This window comes from Dermochelys coriacea, chromosome 2 (assembly GCF_009764565.3).
Source record: "Dermochelys coriacea isolate rDerCor1 chromosome 2, rDerCor1.pri.v4, whole genome shotgun sequence".
Classification (NCBI taxonomy): domain Eukaryota; kingdom Metazoa; phylum Chordata; order Testudines; family Dermochelyidae; genus Dermochelys; species Dermochelys coriacea.
This window is the reverse complement of record NC_050069.1, coordinates 183689397-183710608: the sequence shown is the minus strand read 5'-3', so window position 1 is coordinate 183710608 and position 21212 is coordinate 183689397. Positions and strand designations below refer to the sequence as shown.

Sequence of the window (21212 nt, the reverse complement as noted above, 5' to 3'; positions counted from 1 at the left end):
GTGTAGGCCAAGTGTAAGGACTACTGAGATTAGCTAAATATCCCTTGGATGGCATATCTGTTAGCACATATGTATTTTATAATATTGTATTACTGAGAGTAGGTTTGTGTGTTCTGGTTTTGTTGTTTGGCTGTTTGGGTTTTTTTTAAGTCTCATGAGAGCAGCTTTGTATGCTTTGGCTTTGTTGTTGTTTTCATTTGTTTTCAAGGGCTGGGTCTGTTTTTGTGAGCTTGTCTGTTTGTTTTAAAAGTCTTGTTTGTTCTTCTGATTGATGTTTGAGAGAGCTCTGTGTAGTTTACAAGTGTCATGAAGGCATCAGGATTTATTGTTCCTTGATTAACTTTCTCCGGCGGTTGGCTGACAGTTCCCCAGGAACTTACTGTCTTTTGGGGAGCATACAGATCTTTGTACCTCTAGGAGATGGTGTTGATTTTTCAAAGACAAACTCTTGGGCTTACAGGACAAGATACTGTGTGTGTCATCATCCTGCCAAGGGTTATGATAAGATCTTGATATTATAAATATCCTGATTTCCATTGAGGAGTTAAGTATAATAAAATCATTTTAAATTAAGTTTTTCAGCCACAGACTTTATAGACGTAAATATGTTATGCAGAAGGCCCTACTTGAATTGTGGGATGATTGTCAAAAAATTGCAGCTGAGTTGCGGACAAGCCATGGAAAATTGTAGAAAAGTAATAATGGACCTTATTATTTGTGATAATAAAGTCCATTATTACTTTTCTGCCATTTTCCACTGTCGGTTGCATGGGTCTGAGAGCAGGGGCTCCCTCTGTCAAAATTGCGATGAAAACCTTATATTCCGGAACCCACAATTTCTGCAAGATCGCAAATTAAGTAGGGCCTTAAGTTAGGTCATCCTAACAATTTTAACTTTGCTGACCAGGAAGAGAGAGAAAACAACAATACCCTAATGGGCCTTTAAAAATCAGTTTAATGTAATTTGGGACCACAAACTCTACAATGCCTTAATAGTAACCATATGTTTATTGCAGGGTGTCATAACAGGGCAGTGTTAATGGAAACGCTAACCATGCCATTACTCAATATGTCTGAGTTTTTTTCAAGTTTAACCTTAATTCTGGATATTTTTGTGGGTGGAGGGAGAGGAAAAGAGGGGAAAGATAATTGCAACATCCCCATAATTGTATGTTACCCAAAATTACTGATAATGGTATCAAACTTAACTCCATCTTGATGCAGCTTTGTCAGGGAATATAAAATATGTCCTTCTCTTATACTTCATAATAATCACATGCTACATAAATGATTATAGTGTAACTGAAATTAGAGGGGGAAAAGGTGTACTAAACTGCTCCCCCTCCCACAAGTACAGGATAGACCCCAGTGAGAGGATGTATTGGATAATAAAGGGCTACTATATTTGATCTTAGCCAAAAGGACAAGAGGTAGATTAACTGGAAGATACTGGCAGGGTCTAGCTGGACATAAGAATGGGTTTTAAAAAATCTGCAAAACCAGTTTTTACTTTTTCCTTCCTTTACTCCAGTGCTTTTATACAAAATCTTGTCATCATCACCTGAGAGAACATACTCACAGAAGTCACTCTCTAGGCATACCTTCTCCTTTATTCCTCCTTGTTTTCAATCTGCCCCCCTGTCCAAGACAATTCTGAACAGGGATTGATAGATCACAACAGGTTGTGGGGGTTTTTTTCCTCTCCAGTTTGCATGTTGAACAGTTTACTTAGCTCACTGAACACACCATCCCTTCCTGAGAACACTTGTGTGATAATGGGAGCAGATAAGGTGTATCTGAAAAACAGGTTTCTCTTTAGAATAAATGGGTGGGGATTATGAAAATGTCAATGATTAGGCAAATGTTTGTCCTTTCTCCTTTCTTCCATTGGGAACTGTTAAACCTGTGACAAAGATTTTTAAAGCATGAAAGGTGTTGAGCTAAAATGGGAAATTCTACTGGAGAGCTTTATCTGTTAGTTTTCTGCTTCTGGATGAGCTTTAGAAAGTGGTTTCTGGATTTCATGCTTACACAGGTAAGGCTATTTCCTCTCTCTCTCTCTCTCTCTCTCTCTCTCTCTCTCTCTCTCTCTCTCTCTCTCTCTGTATATAGATTATTTAACTATTATAACCTTCTGGTGTAGGGCTATAAAAATGAGTGAGCCTCACAGTAATGTTTTACTACTTTCCCTAACCTCTATTAAAGCCATGTTTGTCTTACAAATATATTATAGCTATTCCACAGCTGGCAGAAAGGTGATGCCAAGGAAAATAACTTTTGAAGGACCAAATCCTTTGTACACTAAAGTGTGTTATGCATCTAGCGCAGTATGAATGGTGCGACCAACTCATGAGTGATGGGAATGACTGATTCACTAGTGATCTCACATGCTAGCAATTAGTTGTGTCTATGGGAAATAGTTTATTGTTGTTTCTATCTCAGATCACTTTGACTGAGAAAACTGCATCACCTAGTGATTAACTAGTGATGCTAATAGTCAAACACAGATTTTTTGACTCTCCAGCAATGCATTATTACTTTTTTTATATACAAGGTCAAATCCTAAATAAAACCTGTCTATTGTACTATTTTTTCTCAGTTTCCATTCAGTCCTCATTCAAGCAAATTCTCATTGACATCAATGGGCATTTGACTGAGTAAGGGATGCCCATAATATGGAAGATGTAAGCAAAGTTGATTAGACTATACATATGAAAACAGAATAAAATCCTTGCCCTAAGAATTTGCAATATAAATTCATAGACAGCAGAGTTCTATAGAGTCATTTTCACATGCGGGGCCTGATGCAGTGACATTTACTGCAATGGGCATCTTTCTATTGACTTCAATAGGCTTTGGATCAGGCCTATAGTCTCTCAGATAAACTGGGAATGATTTAGGAAAAAATCCTGTCTACTTCTTCACTTAAACTCAGAAGGACTTTTGCATGTGTAAGATGAGCAGAAGTTTGACCCCGAGGGGGAAGAGGGAAGGTGCTTGTTAAATATTCCCGAGAACAAATCTACCATATAACTGTAGTATTTAACATCTGATTCTGCCACTCTTACTCACATGGAATAGGGGATTAGTCCATAGACTGAATTCTGATAGCCTTACTTAGACTGAAAAGTATCTTGTTCCACATACTCTCATTGAAGCCAGTGGAGCTGCTTGTGGACTGGGGTGCATGAGTAAAATTGTCAGAATCAGGCCCGATATGAGTAAGGAAGGCAGAGTCTGAGTGTACATTTCCTGCCTTATTCATTTTGGACACCAATCAAAAATAGTTATATTCACATAGCCAATGCTGATTTTGTACTGGAGATATAAGCCAGTGTTTGCATGCAACGGAGAAGTGAGAATAGACATTGGCAAGGAAATAGATAGTTTCCAAAAGTTTATTATTGTAAATATTAATGAGTGCAAAAATATTTTAAAGTTAAGTTCTACTTTTAAAAGCAGTCCTATAAAAATGACACTGATGGTTCTACGTTTATCTCACAGTATTTTCTGGATTAAATCTTGTTTTTCAGTTCTGAGACTTAAATTGGGTTCTTTCTGTCTCTGACAGCACTAAAAATAAAAATAACAGGCCAAATCTTCAGCTGGTGTAAATGTGTTTAGCTCCAATGAAGTCCATGAAACTACAGTGATTTATACTAGTTGGGAACATGGCTCTGCATATAGAATTTAGCAAGTGTGTCGATTTCAGAGAGTCTAGAATATAGCCTTCCCATAGAGGTGATGCCTCTACAGGACTAACAGAATTAAAAAGAACCACACGTTTTTTATCACTCAAGTAAGTGGATATATCTCTGAATAGTCATAGGGAACTGACCTATTGGGTGGAGGATCTAGACCAAAGTCATTTCAGAAGTGTTGGGGTAACACCTTTTCTCAATGGATTATCCACTCAGACTGACTATTTCATTTAACTAATTTGCCATGCTACTAGAGTTTTAAAAGTTTGTGTTACCAGCTGGTAAACTTGCCATTCAAAAAAACAAAACAAAAAGATGGCTACAGGAGCATTTCAAAATTAATTTCATAGCAATGGAAAATGGGGAGGAAGGAAAGGACTCTGCTTATGGGACAGAAGTATTGGAACTGAAAAATTTAAAGTATGAGCCCAATAATTTTCAAGCACCTATGTTAGAGGGCCGGGTTCTGCCTTTGCAGACGACAGTCAACACTTGCCAATTTTGCCTAAGCGACATGGAAAAGTTTACCTCAGTATTTGCTATACTTCCCTGCCCTTGCTATAGGGAATACCTGAAATGCTGAAAACACTGGACTAGACATGCCTGCCAGGCCCAGCTATGCATTGGGGGTGGAAGCTCTGCTGCACTGCTTTGGAGGAGAACAAGGATGTGTTGTGCAATAGGGAACTACTTGGTAGGCAGGGGGAGCTCTTGTCCTGTTGCTGTACCCCTTTATAGAGTCCAGCCTGCCTTCCTCTGCTTCTTGTCCTGATTTATGGGCAAGTGTGAAGGGAAAGGAGGGCTATGTCCTCTTTGTAGTGCTGTGTGCCCTGGAAGAGTAGCACAGAGTAACTCCACTGAATGCAGTGTCTAATTGTGCAGGCTTTACTCAGGCCATGCAAGGGTGGAGGAAGGGTCTTTGGGTCTGTTCCTTTCCCCATTTTTCCCCACACTATGTGCTCACCTAAGGGGTTGGCAGAGGGAAAGTCCTACTGAGGGGAAGTTATCACTAAGGCCATGGGAGGTGCCTAAAATGTGCACTGGAGTATCTGAAAGTCTTGGTCCTGCAAGGTGCCAAGCACCTCCTGAAAATGGCACTGAGCATCTCATGAGGGACATTCAAAGCCTCACTGGATCAGGCCCTAAAGTGAATGTTTCAGCAACTAGGTAGATGCTCACATCTGAGAACTGGGCCCCCATGTAAAGTAAGAGGTCAGCTAAAAAACAAACAATAAAACCCCAACCCTTTTGAAAAACTTCGTACTCTTTATTTTCTTGCCGTATTTGCTCAGTAATACAATAGCAGTTGACTTTAGCTTTCTGTGAATATAGTTGTAAAAACACATGCTGGACTAGGCATGGTGCCAGCTCCCAGGTTTAGAAGAAAATGAAAAGCAAAACACACATCTGGATGGGGAGGAGGAAGAAACATATTGGGTCTGATTCTCCTCTCACTTGCACCAATATAAACAGGGAGCAAATCCATGGAAGTGACTGGAGCTACAATGGTGTAAAACTGGTTCCTGTGAGAGGAGAATCGGACCCACTCTTTATATACCAAGCAATTCTCTCCTCTCCCCTTTCTAGCTTCTTCCATGTCAAATCTCAGCAGACCTACTGGGCTGGATGAGAAAACCCAATTGTTGCAGATAGTGATGATCTGGATTCAGTTGTGGTAGTGGGGATTGTGCCTTTAAGAGCTAAGCTTCCCAGACAGAACATCATACAGTAAGTGGCACTCTGCCCCAAGTCAGTATGGAATTAATGTCCTAGCAGGCATTAGAGGTCCTATTCGCTCTTGAAATGTTCAACAAACTGAAATTCTGCTCTCTGAAGATCCAATGACACATTTTATTCAAGTCAGGATGTCTATGCCTGTTGTCCTGGTCAATTTCCAATTCTGGTAATTACAGTTTACCTCCCTGAATCTCCCCTGGAGTTTCATTATCTGTCCTAAATTGTTACTCCTGAGGGAATTCTTGCCACTGTGCATGCACAGAATTTATGTCCCCTGCAGATTTCTTTGCTTCCCCACAGAAAAATGAGTTTCTGATGGGGAAGCAAAGGGAAGCCACAACAGTGGTCATGCGACCCTCCCCAGCAGTATGTTTAGGGTGCCCAGGGCAGCTGGCAGAGAGGTAAATCACTGTGGGGTAGAGGACGGGACTGGGGAAGACCTGGCGATGGCTCCTACCCTGCACTGGGCTCAGCTGCTAGTCCCAGCTGGGCTGGGGAGGACAGGACTCCTTTTTCCCTGCACGGCATCCAGGGCTGGGTCAGACCTATCCCCAGATTTCTCCCCCAACTTCAGGAAGCTCTGCAACCAACGCTCCCTCACCCTGCTTCCTGCACCCATCACTCCTCAGAGGCAGGAATCCCTGTACAGGAAGCTGCTCCCCCATCCAACCAACTTGCATGCATCCAGACCCCCTCATACACAGATCCTCCCACCGAGCCTCATGCCCCCACACTCAGAACTCCCCCGATGAGCCCCACTCCCCAAGCACCTGGATCACCCTGATGAACCACCTGGATTCCCCCCCACACACTGAGCCCCAACCAGCTGCTCCTGGATCCCCACCCTACTAAGCCCTACTCCCTCATCTGGACCCTCCCACTGAGCCTCCCACACCCAGACCCCCCTGCCGAGCTCTATCCCTCTGATACCCAGACCCCCCAGCTGAGCCCCAACCACCTTCACCTGGACCCCCCGCCGAGTCCCATTACTGTTGCACCCAGAACCCCCAAAAAGCCCCTGTGCATCCAGATCCCCCCATACCCAGATCCTCCACTGAGCTGCCCACACCCGGATTGCCCCACACAGAACTCTTTCAACCCACATCTGGATCCCCACCACATTAAGCCCCTCCACATTTGGATCCTGCCTTGCTTAGCCTGCCTGCCCACATTTGGTGCACCTGGCATGGAGGGGCAGGGCGCTGGAGTGTTTCTGGGACAGGCCCGGTCCTTGTACTGTGTCAGGGTTGGGTGCAGACTCACCGCTGAGTCCATGTCCCGAGGGGAGCTGCACAGTGCTTGCCGACCTCTGTGCAGTCAGTGGCCTGTGCTCCTCAGTGCCAAGCTGGATCCTCCACATTTATTTGGCAAATAAAATTTGCAGAATTCTAAAATACTATGCACAGAATTTTTATTTTTTGGTGCAGAATTTTTAACTTTTTGGCACAGAACGCCCTAAGGAGTAAATAATTGTGATGTAGTCTTGCTTTACATTCTGAATCAGCTGTTCTTTTCCCAGGGCTAGATTCTGCATAGCTCCTCTGAGGTTCCAACGGTGTAGCCGAGAGGGAAGGGAGATGGCACATGTAAGGCACATGTAAGGCTTGGGCAGAATTGCAGCCCTAATTTACTCCTCTGGGGGAAGACAGTACCTCAAATGGTACAGGGAAGGATGGAGAATGGTACCTCAAATGGTACAGGGAAGGAGTGGAGATTAGGCAGCCATGGCTCTGCCCTCCTCGCTCCACCTACATTGGCAAAGCTGGCTGGCCACACAAAGGAGACCATGCTACAGCCATTAGTGATGCAGCAGTTTGTGTGCTCCCCTATACATTGGGGGGATTCAGGGAGGCCCCTCTCTTTCTGATTCCTTTGGGGTGATCTGACTGACACAATCCAACCCCAAGTGACTAAACAGCTTTTTTACCAAATGTCTGTATAAAATTCCTTTTTAAACTGTATCAGATCCTTTGAAATGAGTAACCTTTAGTAGGTTCTTGTAATAACTGACATGTACTGACAAATTTGGGGCCCAGTTCTGCTCCGGCTGAAAGCTATGGGAATTTGGGTATTTACATCAATGGGAGCAGGATTGGACCATTTGTATCTGGTATGACATGGAATAAAAGTGATGTGTTGGACTTAATTACTATAATGATAGCTAAATTTTAGTTGATAACAGAATTACTAGTAATCAATTATGTGCCATTCCTTTTGGGGGGCAAATGACAGTTTTTCACTGTGCTATTTGCTACAGTGCATTCAGATTGGATCCCTGTAACTCTGTTTTCATTTTATTCTTTTAGCTCGTACAGCATCTTGCATATTGGGGTCTTGATCTATGTCTAGGGCTGCTAGGCATGATGGTAATACCAGTAACAAATAACAATAATAAAAATACAACTTTCCCACTTTCATTTCCATTCCAGTATTAATAGAAATCTAGTACTTCGAAAATATCAAATGATTTGTACAACCTTGATGCCAAGTAGCTACTAAATTGAAAATCAAACAAACCAAAACTACAATTCAAAACTAGATATCAGTAAAGATGTCATCTGCTGGTTACAAATTCTCAAGCACGAACGAATGTACCTGTTACTTAAGAATCTGAAACCTAAATCCTTTATTTCAACTTTTGCATTGTACGTTCCAGTGCTGGTCTATAGGTCTGGCTTTTTATTTGTGAGCTTTTACATGGACGATCAGGTGCTGTGCATCCTGAATAACAAGTTCTGTGTCCTTCATTGCTTGTGATTGTTTGCAATGCAAATGGGAGGGTTTGTATCAGAGAACCATATCCATGGTAACCAAATGAAGACAAGTTTGCATTACTTCCTTAGTGAAGTGTAATCCTTCCCCCTGTGCATGTGCCAAAGGGTCACATCGTGTTAAAGGGACAGGAATACATTTCTTGCAAATAAAGCAGTTTCTGCTTTTTTATTTGTCTCAGTTCTCTCTCACACACCCCCTTCACTCTGATTTTTTTTTTAAAGTCCATCATTAGGAACAATGTCTAGTCTAGGTTCTACTTTCCTTTGGCAGGGAGGGTAAGCAAACAATCATCCATCTTAACTGTCAACTCAAACACCACTTGTTGGCAAACAGCCTTTCTTGGCCCTTCATGTTGGGTTTTTGTTTTTTGTTTGTTTTGTTTTTTTTAGTTTAATGAGGGCTCGAGAGCCAACCCATGAGCACAAGTTCCCGTATCTTGGTTTTTCAGTCTTTGAGTGTGTAGCACAGCACAGATGTAGATTCACCCAGACACCAATTCCATTTTATTAACAGCTGGAGCAAGAAATACAGGTTAGATCGCAGCTAGCTGTTTTTATTATACTACAAAATGCCTTCTGTTCTTCCAATTTAATGGAAAAATGCTGTTTTGTTTTTATTTTTCTGGTTTAAGTTCCAGTTAAAAGAACTGTAGCCTTGATTTCTTTGGCTTTTTCCCAGCCTTGTAGATTGTACTTGTTTGACCAAGAAATGTTATTAATGAAGGCAATGGAATCTGGTCAAATGGAATGAATTGCTAGACCTTTGAGATTGTTGCTTTTTTATTAGTTGTTCTAGTGAACAGGTTGTAGCAAGTTTCACGAGCTCTGTGCTAAATTTTCAGACTTTCCCTTTTATGACAATATTAAAGAGGTTTAAAAATCAACTATTTCTCTCTTCTCTGTACAGTTTTACAGTGTGTTTCAAATGGAAAAAAAAATTGGGGGGGGCGTGCTGTTGGTTCTTATCATCTGCTATGCTCTGTCTTCTCAATTAAGAGCTAAATCATTATGATTAAAATGTAACATTATGGTATGATTCAGCTGCTGACACAGAATTGATTCACAAAGAGCTGCATTAATTTTCCTACATTGCACTCGTACTTCTACTTTAATAAGAACAGGAGTGAAATCCTGGCCCTACTAAAGACAATGGAAGTTTTGACATGGACTTCACTGTGACCTGTAATTCACCCCAGATTTTTATCTACAAAATCATGATAAAAATTAGCCATTATTTGATTTTTTTTCCATTTTGAGTAAATGCTGTATTTTTTTAAAGTTTTCTATTTCTAGGGTGATCAGATAGCAACTATGAAAAAACAGGACAGGGGCGGGGGGGGGGAGTAATAGACACCTATATAAGAAAAAGTCCCCAAAAATGGGACTATCCTGATAAAAACGGGACATCTGGTCACCCTATCTATTTCATACCATGGAATTATTTCATATTATTATTATTATTTCAGGCCCCAGTATATATTTTACACTTCTACAGCAGCTTCATATAGGGATTTCATTGTGCTTAAATAATTAATTTAGCATCAGAATGTCTCTGTAAAATAGTTTGTTATATATCGGAAAAATCGAGGCACAGAGGGCTAGATTCACAAAATGACTTATTACCTAACTACTGCTTTAGATGCCTAAATCACAGAATCAGGCCCCCACTGGGAATCTCATAGCCCCTGCTCAGCTGCACCTGAATCTTATAGGCATCTAAAATCACTGAGACTAAATTTTTGTAGTAAACAGTCCTTAGACACCTCCTTTTCTGCCTCTGAGCATGTGCACTGCAGACCACACCAGGTATCCAGACACCTGAATCCCAGAGCGATGCACAAACTGGGGGAAGATAGGTGTTCCTATGCCTAACTCACTTGTGGGATGGACATGATCCCTGTGCTCTGAGCTCACCTACTGAATCAGGTTCTTGTAGGCGAGCTTACACAAAATGGGCTGGAGGTTGGGGAAAACAAGGAGGACTCCTCCCTCATAACTTTTAGCCCAGTGGTTAGGGTACTCACCTGGGATGTGGGAGATTGCAGGTTCAAATATCCTCTCTGCCAGAGGGAGAGAATAGAGTTGAATAGGATCTGCCATCTCTCAGGGATATTCTGATGTGGGGCTCCCTTAGCCTCTCCTGTTAAAGTTGTTCCACTGTGTGTATATACTTTTAAAAGATCATTGGTGCAGGCAGATTGGATCCTGGATCTCCCAGGGGAGTGCTCTAACCACCAGGCTACAAAGTCATTTTCATAGTTGCTTTTTCTCTCACACCAGTGATTTTTCCCTGTTATTTCTCCACAGTGGAACATCTTGAACAAGAGAGATTGAGGGAGCCCTCACATCAGAATATCCCATAGCCTGGTGGTAAGCACACTCTCCTGAAAGGTGAGAGACCCCTAGTCAAATCCCTTCTCCCCCTCAGGTGGAGAGGGACTTGAGATGGGTCTCCCCCATCTCAGCTTAGTTCCTGAATTACTGGGTTAAAAAGTTGTGAGGGAGCTGTTGCTTACAAAATCAGCATAGGCACCTAATGCTAAGAATCCCAAGCAGAGGGAGGCACCTCCCTTCAGCCTGGAGTTAGATGTGCATCTCTGAGAGAAGGGTGATGTGCGGCTTTGCACTTGCCCCTTGGCTTAACATCTCCCATTGGTTAGTTTAAGTGAGGAGCCGCCTAGCTCCTGGCTTTTATGAATCCCATTCTAAGGTGCCTATCTCCCTCCATTCATTTTATAGGGCGCCTGCACACCCAAATCAGGCTTTGTGACTCTCAGTGATTTACTAGGCACCGTCACCACACCTAAGTTTCTTTGTGAGTCTAGCACCCAGGAGGGTATCTAGAATCATACAGGAAGTCTGGGACAGAGCTGGAATTAGAGTTCAGGTCTAGAATTCCCTGCCTAGAATGTGGAAATTTTGCTAGATTGGCTGTTGTCACAAGATTTCCACCATCTTGGTCCACCTCCAAGCAGGAAACAGGCTCCAGAAAATTAGTTCCTTCCAGTTTTAGATCTGAACCAAAACTGTAATGGTGGATTCAAATCCAGAAATTTGAAGCTGAAACCCTCTTCCACTTCAAATTTGGCAGAGGGAGGCTTGAATTTGAGATTCCAGTGTGATCCTGTCTCTAGGGCTAGATTGTGACCAGTTCTGCACAGGTGCCTGGAGGGAGGGGAAAGAGGGTGCAAGAAATCTTCCCCCCTTTTTCCCCTGGGACTGGTCACTGCTGGTGCTCCCCTCCCTGGAGCTGGCAGGGCTTTGGTAGAGGAAAGTGCATGCTACAACCTATGTTGCTCCCTTTCTACACCTGATATTGTGCATCCTGTGTCTTCTTTCTTTTTTTTACTAGGTTAGGTATATTGTGCTCCGTTCACCTGATGGAGCTATATATTGGTATATAGAGAAGAGAGAAGACTCAGGGTGATGAATATGATTCTATTCTATAAATACTTTCAAAGTAATAATAGCAAAGGCCATTTTTGTGCGGGGGAAGGGCTCTCATTTTTTTAATCCTTCCTAATTGGAGGTGATCAATTTAGAACTATATGTAGTATTCCACTTACACATCCCAGGATATACATAACTTGTTGTGATCCCAACACATATGTCTGAAAAAAGCATTGGCTTTTTTCACAATGGTTTTGGAGTGCAACAGTATGCTTAGTTTGCTCCTATAATGTGTAAATCATTCTGGCCCCGAGAATATGCTCACGTGCTTTGCTGAATGGAGATGGAATTACTTGTGTTTAAAGTTAAGCCTGTCCTTAAGTGCTGAGCTGAACTGGAGTGCCTGTGACTTGCTGCTGTCTTCTAATCCGTATCTGTGTGATGTATGTCACTTTCCTAGGAGCTTAGCTTTACATTTATCAGTACTGATTTTCATTACATGCAAGCCACTGTGTTGCTCTTGTCTTGTAGTTTGTTTCTGTCCTCTTCTATTTTATGCAAACCTCTCCATTGTACTGTTATCAGTTGATTTGATGATTGTGGAATTCTATCCTGTCTCTGGATGGTTAATAAAAACATTAAATGATATCCATTCCAGAGAGTGACCCTTCTGGCACATTACTTTTCCATTTGGAGATCTTTACATTAATAATTAGTTTCTGTTTGTCAACTAATTTCTAGTTTTCATACCTGGCGAGTATTTATCTAATTCCTTTAAATGTTTGTTAACATGTACCATGATGAATGTGGTGTGATGAAAGGAGTTCCAGAGTAACTTGTTTTTGTGAAATAATCATTTAAATATTGTCAGTGGCAAAGAGAATGGGGTCGCTAAGTGCTGGCAACTTTAAGTGAGACTGATCATCCTGAAAACTTGCCATAAATTGCCTACATGTTATTTCAGATGTATTTATTTATTTATTTACTTTGTGTAGTTAAGAACCTGTGTACATAGCTCATTTACAAGAGTCTTTAACTTCTGCCTTGTTGACTTCTTTGTGAACAGAGCCTCCAAGATGTTCCCAGTGTGTTTATCAAATGAACAAAATACACAGAACATGGAAACTAGGCAGTCATTCATTTCATCGACAGATTTGCAGAGCTAAATTTGATTCTGGAGATAGGTTAAATTAAAACATGTAGATGATGAGTGGCTCTGGCACCCAAACTGTGATCAAGAGGACATTCTTGTCTGAAAAGATTTACCTTGTCAGATTAATCATAATGTATTATAATTAATATGAAATCAAAAGGAACTCTTGCACTATCTGTGGAAAAGAAGTTAATGTTGCTAACAATAATTAAGGCTAATGGGAGTTACCTGTATACATCTCCAGATAAAGAGCTTGATTCTCTATTGCCCTGCACATTGTGCAGTTATTTACACAAGGAGAAAATGGGTAAAATACACTCCAGTTTGGATTTGGTAGCATTTTACACCCATTTTGCCCAGGTATAAAGAACAACACAAGGTGCAGGAGAATCAGTCCCCTTCCCCCGCCCACCACCCAGATACACAACTTGAAAATAAGCACATTGAACTAAGCTATATCTGAATTTTTGTCCTTTACCCTCAGGCAATCTGTGTCACAGCATCTCACCTTCTGTTTCTGCTGGAAATGGTCATGGTGAGAAAAAGGAGATTCCCCTCTCCACATTGTAAAAGGTGTGGATTTACATCCTTCATGTGTCCTACTTTCAAAGCATTTTTCACAGCACTTTTTTTTTCCTGACAGGCATAAGACTCCACTTTCTTGCAGGCAGTAGTTCCTGTCATCCCATATCCTCACTATGCGCCCATTAGCGAGGCAGGCTGTGTAGCCTTGCATGAGTATAAGGAGAAGTTAGATCTCCCTGCCTTATATGCTGGCACAGCCTCTACTGAGGTTGGGCCTGTAGGCACAGGGCTAAGGGGGCACTGCATGCCCGCTTCTCTGCCTCCCCCAGCCTAGCAGGTAAGCAGAGATGGAAAGGCATAGCTCTGTCCTTCACCCCGTCTTCCTGCAATGTGTTGGCCAAAACTGCTCACATAGAGAAGACCTCACATTTATACCCCCAGACACTGCTGTGTTTCCAAGGAGAGAGAGAGGGAGGTCACTCTGTACCCAGTGTGATTACTCCAGATTAGCTTCACTTGGAAACGGAGCCAAGTGTTTTTTGCTGTGAGGAATGTTTAATTTACTTCCCTCGCAGAGTGCCAGGACTAGGACTGTGCACAAGGTGTGAGTGTGTGGGAGAAATGCTTCCTTTGTTCTCTTCTTCCCTCTCTCCATCCCTTCCCCCCCACGCCCCATGTCCCTCTCCATTGCCTGCCATAATCTGGACAAAAGGAGTTTGAATGGACTAGACTCCCTCCAAGAATGGGTAGGAGCACACTGGCAGCACAGCATGGGGTAGCTCACGCTGGCATTGTCTGTATTAGGCCTGTTCTCTGCATAAATAGAGGACTTCACTCTCTAGTTCTTTCGGAAGTGCCCAGGTCACCTTAGAAAGGAAAGAACTAAATGGGTAGACCAGGTCACGTAAGCCAATGTTCCATGAATGAGCTTCAGCCAACAACAAAAAAGTGGTTTCAAAGGATGTTAAGAATCCCAGTTCATTTACCTTGAGAGCATCAACAAAAGACAGACAACAGAGGGATTTTTGTACACCCCAGTTACAGATACTTTGCTTGGTAGGCTCCTGCCTTTTCAGTTACGTTCAGTTCCAGACTTATTGTGTGTAGCTCTAACAGAACAAACTTTGAAAGGGATCTTTAGGCTTTGAAACTATAAGCGTCACTAAACTGCCCCACTGTTGGCTACAGTCCTACTTGATGGGCAGATTCTCTGGATGAGAAGAGGTTGAATTTCCCGGGGAAGACTGTGGATAGAAATGAAGTGCCTTAGCAAAGCGAGGAGGGGAGACTTTCCCAATGCCTGCTAAATTGTGCCTTTCTCAAGCCAGTATTGTCTTTGACAGAGAAAAAAAATCTTCAGATTAGTTTAAAAAATGAGAGAGAACACCTAACCAATGTTCCCCTTCCTCTCCTTTTCTCTCTGTCTCTTATGATAAAAAAAATCTTAAAAGCTGCTCTTATGGGGCTTAATCCTCTCTCCTCTCTCAAAATCTTTCATGCAGTCTGGCCTCCATCTGTCATCACACACACACCGAAAAAACAATCTTGTTGAAAATGTGATTCATGACTACAGTGATCTTTGTTAGAACGTTGCTGCATTGGCGGTCTGTGGGCAGATTGAACGGCAGCACTTGGAAGGTTCAGTCAGTGGCATGATATCAAGGCCACTTTTTTTTTTACTGCAGACTTAATGGGTGATTTGCTGACTGAAATGTGGAAGGTTAACAGCTGAACCATGCTAAGCTTGGTAGAGAGTGAGATGTGCCTGCAATGCCCCTTGCTGAGATATTTTAAATTTGTATTACAGTAGCACCCTACAGGACCATCAAAGACCAGGGACACATTGTACAGGACACTGTATGAACACATAATAAGGAACAAACCCTGTTCCAAAAACCTTACAATTCAAATATAACCACATTGCAGACAGGGAGCTAAGATGCAGAGAGGTGAAGTGACTTGCCCAAGTTCATACTGAAAGTCTGTGGTAGAGTCAGGCATTGAATCCAGGTATCCTGAACTCCAGTCCAGTGCCTTAACCCTCAAACCATTCACTGTGGAAATGCAGGCCTCTCCCACTTGAGCTAAAGGATGAGCTCCGTCTGTAGGTTGCTTATACTGTAAAAGAGCCAGGATTTGTAAAATGTATTAAACATTATTTTCTTTGTATCCGTTATTTTAGCTCACAAACTTGCATCGTGGGATGGCTTCAGAGTCTTACTGCTGTGGGACTAGCAGTACCTGTGAAATGAACAAGAGGGGTATCCTGTTATCTGCCAAAGCATCATGGACTCACCTGGATGAAGATTTTCTGACTCCAACTGTAGTAGACTCTTCCTCTTTCACATGTTGGTGAGACCTGGGAATGGCATTCCTGGGATTCTTAAAAGCCTATTATGACAGAGGATAATGGCATTTTTACTTGCACTGTACTGACTGCACTAATGACATGAGTACTAAGGCACAGCCTTCACTAGAAGTAAGATCAGGCTTATAGTCACATGGCAACCTTGAAATAATTGTGTCATTTTACAATAATTCCATGGTAGACAATATGCAAACTCCAGTGAAACAATTACACAGTAATAAGCATTAATACTATTGCATTATCTCCTAATAACTCTGGTGATACAAGTTATAAACAAGCATGTCACGCAGTTTTTCAGTACCAAAAAGCCTTAAGTGGGGAGTATATGAATGTACAATAAAAACAGTCCTTTTATTTTTGTGGAGTTTGCCTGACTGCTACATTTGCCAGTTGCTCCCATTAGATCAATCCCCAGTCTTGTCTCTTCTCTATTCTATATTTCATTTCTAGTTATTTTAATGTTTTATACTGCCACCTATCCCGATAGGATTTGAACCCCTTCCACATAAAACTGAGAGGAATAGCAAAGTCCTTAGTGGGCTTCATGGAGTCCCTGGCACTTCTCCTTTTTCAGGGTGTAAACTCTGCTTGCAGTAAGTTTTTTGTTTTGTGGCTTTTTAGATTTGATTGGTTTACTTTTTAAGGCTGATTTGTTTCAGGGTATTAATTGGTTGGTTGATGTTTATTGGCTAAAAGAGGTATCAGTATTTTATCTACTATTTTGTTAACCCCAAACCATACTCTGTGGAAATGCAGACCTCTCCCACTTGAGCTAAAGGATGATCTGGGTCGATAGGTTGATATATTGTGAAACAACCAGGATTTGTAAGGTATATTAAATATTAGTTTCTTTGAATCTGTTGGGGGGGGTTGTTTTTTGTTTCCATTTTAGGCCCTGATCTGTTAGTGTGCCTGCACAGTGGGAAAAGATGCAAAACAAGCCTAGGCCTTCTATGCATTCATGTCGCACTGGTTTAATTTGAGTAGGCTTTAAACTGATTTGAGGCCTGGTCTACACTAGGAAATTAGGTCAATATAACTGTATTTCTCAGGGGGGGTGAAAAATCCACACCCCAATTTTTGGTTTTGTTAAAATTTTATTTTTGTTGTATTTTTCTGACCCTCTCTTATTTATATTTTTGTGAATGCAGTGTCTAACATCTGACAGCGCATGAACTTCCAGAGAATGCTCTTCCAATGAACTTTAATCCTAATCCCCTAATTAATTAAAGACTCAGTGGTGACAGCTAGGCTATCTTTTAAACTGATGATTTATCTGGACATCAAGAAGCAAAAAAAAAAAGCATTAATACATATCAGATTTTCATTGTAGTGTTTTTAGTGATTAAATAATGGTCTCTGTGCCTCAGTTTCCCCATATGTAAAATGGGGATAATAATCCTTCCTTCCACCTACCTTTTATTCATCTTCTCCATTTAGAGTGTACCATCTTTGGGGCAGGGACTGTCTCTTACTATGATTTTGCATAGTGCCTAGCACAATGGAACTCCGTTTAGAAAGAACTCAAGTTATTGAAATGAAATTACTGGCAGTCTTTCCCCTGATAGCGTTTGCAAATTCTGGGATTAATGACACTGGGAAATGAAGCAGTTCAGTCATGTGTAAATGGCTATAAACCAATTGCAACTGGAGCCAATAATCCTATATCTTGTTTATTGTTATTTTCAGAAGATTCTAAAGAAGAAAATATTTGCCACTGGCTGGATTCTGGGTTCTTGTAAGTTTTGGTCATGTTATTGAATAAGTATTTGCTGCATCATCAAATTATGCCTGTGCACTTACTGATAGCAACAGTAGAACTGGCCAGGGATTTTCTGATGGAGTTTCTGGAAAATTGAAATTTTCTGCAGGAAAATTGAAATTTTGCTGAAAATTTTTAATTTTGCCATTGGAAAAATCAAAACTAAATATCTGATTTTTGGGTGTGTTCAAAATGTTTTGTTTTGAATCAATTCAACATTAAACTATATTTCCCTATCATGGTGCATTGCCTCATGGGAGTTGTAGTGCACTTTCCCATTCTGTCATATGGGTTGGGGGGGGCTACACCTCCAAAAATGCAATATGGATAATGGACCAAGCTGTGAGATGCATCCTGGGAGTCATGTGATTTAGGTGGATCATGGGAGTTGTTCTCTGCCGAGGGAGTCTGGTTTATAGAAAAGAATAGTGGCATCAGACTTCCAAATTACAGCTCTCAAGAGACAATGTACCATAATGGGTGCAATGATGAATTGACTTAAAATGAAGCTCTTTGGATCAGTTCAACAATCCCAAACTAAACATTTCCATTTTGGGACTGTTGAAATGTTTTGTTTCTATAGAAAATGGCAAAGTGAAATGTTTCAACATTTCCAAATCAACATTTTTCAGAATATTTTGTTCCATGAGAAAAAATAAGATTTTGCAGTTTTATGCAATTTGTGAGGAAAACAAATATTGGAATTTCCCATGGGACATAAATTCTGAATTTTGCTCAGTTGTAGCCAATAGCCCTGTGGATACGGCGTTTCAGTAACTAGAACTACATTCTGCCTCTTCATAGGCAGAATTGCACCGGGGAGGAGAAGGAATGGCACAGACTTAGAAACAGTGTCTGGAGACATGGTGATGAGTATAAAAGGATGTAAGAAGCATTCATCCTAAATAGCATGCCAGCACCTTCTAAGCTTAGCGTGGGCAGGACCATCACCATGGCCTGTCCCACCCACCATGCCCCATTTGGTCATTTAGTACAGTATTGCAAGCTAGTGACCACCCCACCACACATATTGGATCTAGTGGGAACCAGATTATGGCTGCCTCCTGTGTGGATGCTTCCTCAAAAGGGTAAGACTTTGTTCAACCTCTTCCCTCACTAGTCCATGTAGACAGGGGAAGCCATAATTTTAGCCCTTGATAGATTTAGGATCATACACTGCATGCTTTCCTTAGGCAAAATTTTCACAGACATAAACAGAGGCTTTGTCTGTAGCAAGGACTGCAAGATTGGACCCTTAGTGCTTAATTAAGGTCTCTGTATGTTGGGGAGCAGGGGAGGGGGCAAGTACTAGTAGGAATTAAGTTGGGCACAGGGAGCATTTTCCTCAACACCATACATATATGGCAGCTCTAAATATACATTGAATGCCCAGTGCTGTACTTTTCTATGAAACTTCATCCCCCTACCATATCTATTTAATGAAAAAGCAGCTGAGTGTCATGCTTTTTATGGCGATTTAATTCCTACTTTTTAAAAAGCACATCTTATATTTACAGCTTGTCTACAAGTGAAGATTTACAACAAGACAGAGAAAAAGCAGGTAAAACAGTAAAAAATCTGGGAGATCTGCCTCTCTGGGCAAAGGATTAACATTTGTCAGTAATAGTAGATATTCTGGATGCATCAGATAGCACATCCATGACTAATACATAATCAGTAGAAATTTCACCATTTGTCTTGTTGCTCTGAAGAGTTGTTCATTTGTATAATACTAAAAGGCATAGCTCTCCATTTGTCTTTGCATCTGTTGTGTAGAGCCTTTGATCCATAGGTAAACTCTCCGTTCCTTCTCCCTCTGGAGTCTCAATCAGAAGACCCCAAACTAGTACTCAGCAGAGACCTCTTTAATCTCCAGATTCTAAGCGGATATAAATTGGTGCATCTCCACTCAAGTCAATGGAGATACATATGCAGATTTCTACCAGTGGACGATCTGGCTACCGAATTTTTGTGGTGTTTGATTTGAACTGCTTTAATTCTTGCTTTGGTTGTGACATCTCTCCTAATGTACTTGTTAACTGAGGGTAACAGATCTCCGGGTTATGTCAGTGATGGGGGAACATGAAGGGGAGCCAAAAAACCCAACCCCTTGTTCCCTCTCAGATATGCAAGTCCACCAAAGCTTTCAAATCTTGAGTACCTGCTGTGGATCCAAATTACTGTTTAATAATGCTGCTCACATTCTAACATGGTATTCCCAACTTCCTATTCAAAATTAAGAGGTATAGAATTTCAAACTGAAATTTCCTCCTATCTTCTCTTAATATCCAGCATCTTCTGTGCTGCTAAAATGTCCTAAAAAGAAAAGGAGTACTTGTGGCACCTTAGAGACTAACAAATTTATTAGAGCATAAGCTTTCGTGAGCTACAGCTCACTTCATCGGATGCATTTGGTGGAAAAAACAGAGGAGAGATTTATATACACACACACAGAGAACATGAAACAATGGGTTTATCATACACACTGTAAGGAGAGTGATCACTTAAGATAAGCCATCACCAGCAGCAGGGGGGGGAAAGGAGGAAAACCTTTCATGGTGACAAGCAGGTAGGCTAATTCCAGCAGTTAACAAGAATATCAGAGGAACAGTGGGGGGTGGGGTGGGAGGGAGAAATACCATGGGGAAATAGTTTTACTTTGTGTAATGACTCATCCATTCCCAGTCTCTATTCAGCCTAAGTTAATTGTATCCAGTTTGCAAATTAATTCCAATTCAGCAGTCTCTCGTTGGAGTCTGTTTTTGAAGCTTTTTTGTTGAAGTATAGCCACTCTTAGGTCTGTGATCGAGTGACCAGAGAGATTGAAGTGTTCTCCAACTGGTTTTTGAATGTTATAATTCTTGACATCTGATTTGTGTCCATTCATTCTTTTACGTAGAGACTGTCCAGTTTGGCCAATGTACATGGCAGAGGGGCATTGCTGGCACATGATGGCATATATCCCATTGGTAGATGCGCAGGTGAACGAGCCTCTGATAGTGTGGCTGATGTGATTAGGCCCTATGATGGTATCCCCTGAATAGATATGTGGACAGAGTTGGCAACGGGCTTTGTTGCAAGGATAGGTTCCTGGGTTAGTGGTTCTGTTGTGTGGTGTGTGGTTGCTGGTGAGTATTTGCTTCAGATTGGGGGGCTGTCTATAAGCAAGGACTGGTCTGTCTCCCAAGATCAGAGAGAGCGATGGCTCGTCCTTCAGGATAGGTTGTAGATCCTTGATGATGCGTTGGAGAGGTTTTAGTTGGGGGCTGAAGGTGATGGCTAGTGGCGTTCTGTTGTTTTCTTTGTTGGGCCTGTCCTGTAGTAGGTGACTTCTGGGTACTCTTCTGGCTCTGTCAATCTGTTTCTTCACTTCAGCAGGTGGGTATTGTAGTTGTAGGAATGCATGATAGAGATCTTGTAGGTGTTTGTCTCTGTCTGAGGGGTTGGAGCAAATGCGGTTATATCGTAGCGCTTGGCTGTAGACAATGGATCGAGTGGTATGATCTGGATGAAAGCTAGAGGCATGTAGGTAGGAATAGCGGTCAGTAGGTTTCCGATATAGGGTGGTGTTTATGTGACCATCGCTTATTAGCACCGTAGTGTCCAGGAAGTGGATCTCTTGTGTGGACTGGTTCGGGGCTCCAGGTCGAAACAGCAGCCTGGATTTCTACATAGACTGCTTCCGCCGACGTGCACGAGGTGAAATTGTGGAAAAGCAGCATCGCTTACCCCATAACCTCAGCCATGCAGAACACAGTGCCAGCCTCAGAAACAACTCTGACATCATAATCAAAAAGGCTGA

At 41.7% G+C, this 21212-nt stretch overlaps 1 protein-coding gene across 1 annotated transcript in view; it reads left to right on the top strand.

Annotated features, from left to right (window-relative positions):
* The first annotated feature begins 1897 nt into the window (after window positions 1–1897).
* ITPRID1 (ITPR interacting domain containing 1) overlaps window positions 1898–21212 on the top strand; it is a 70457-nt gene continuing 51142 nt past the window's right edge. Inside the window, 5 exon segments of the mRNA XM_043507124.1 lie at window positions 1898–2035; window positions 15463–15611; window positions 15613–15632; window positions 17338–17386; window positions 18928–18971. Coding sequence (XP_043363059.1) covers window positions 1946–2035; window positions 15463–15611; window positions 15613–15632; window positions 17338–17386; window positions 18928–18971 — 352 coding nt within the window. The 5' untranslated portion in view covers window positions 1898–1945.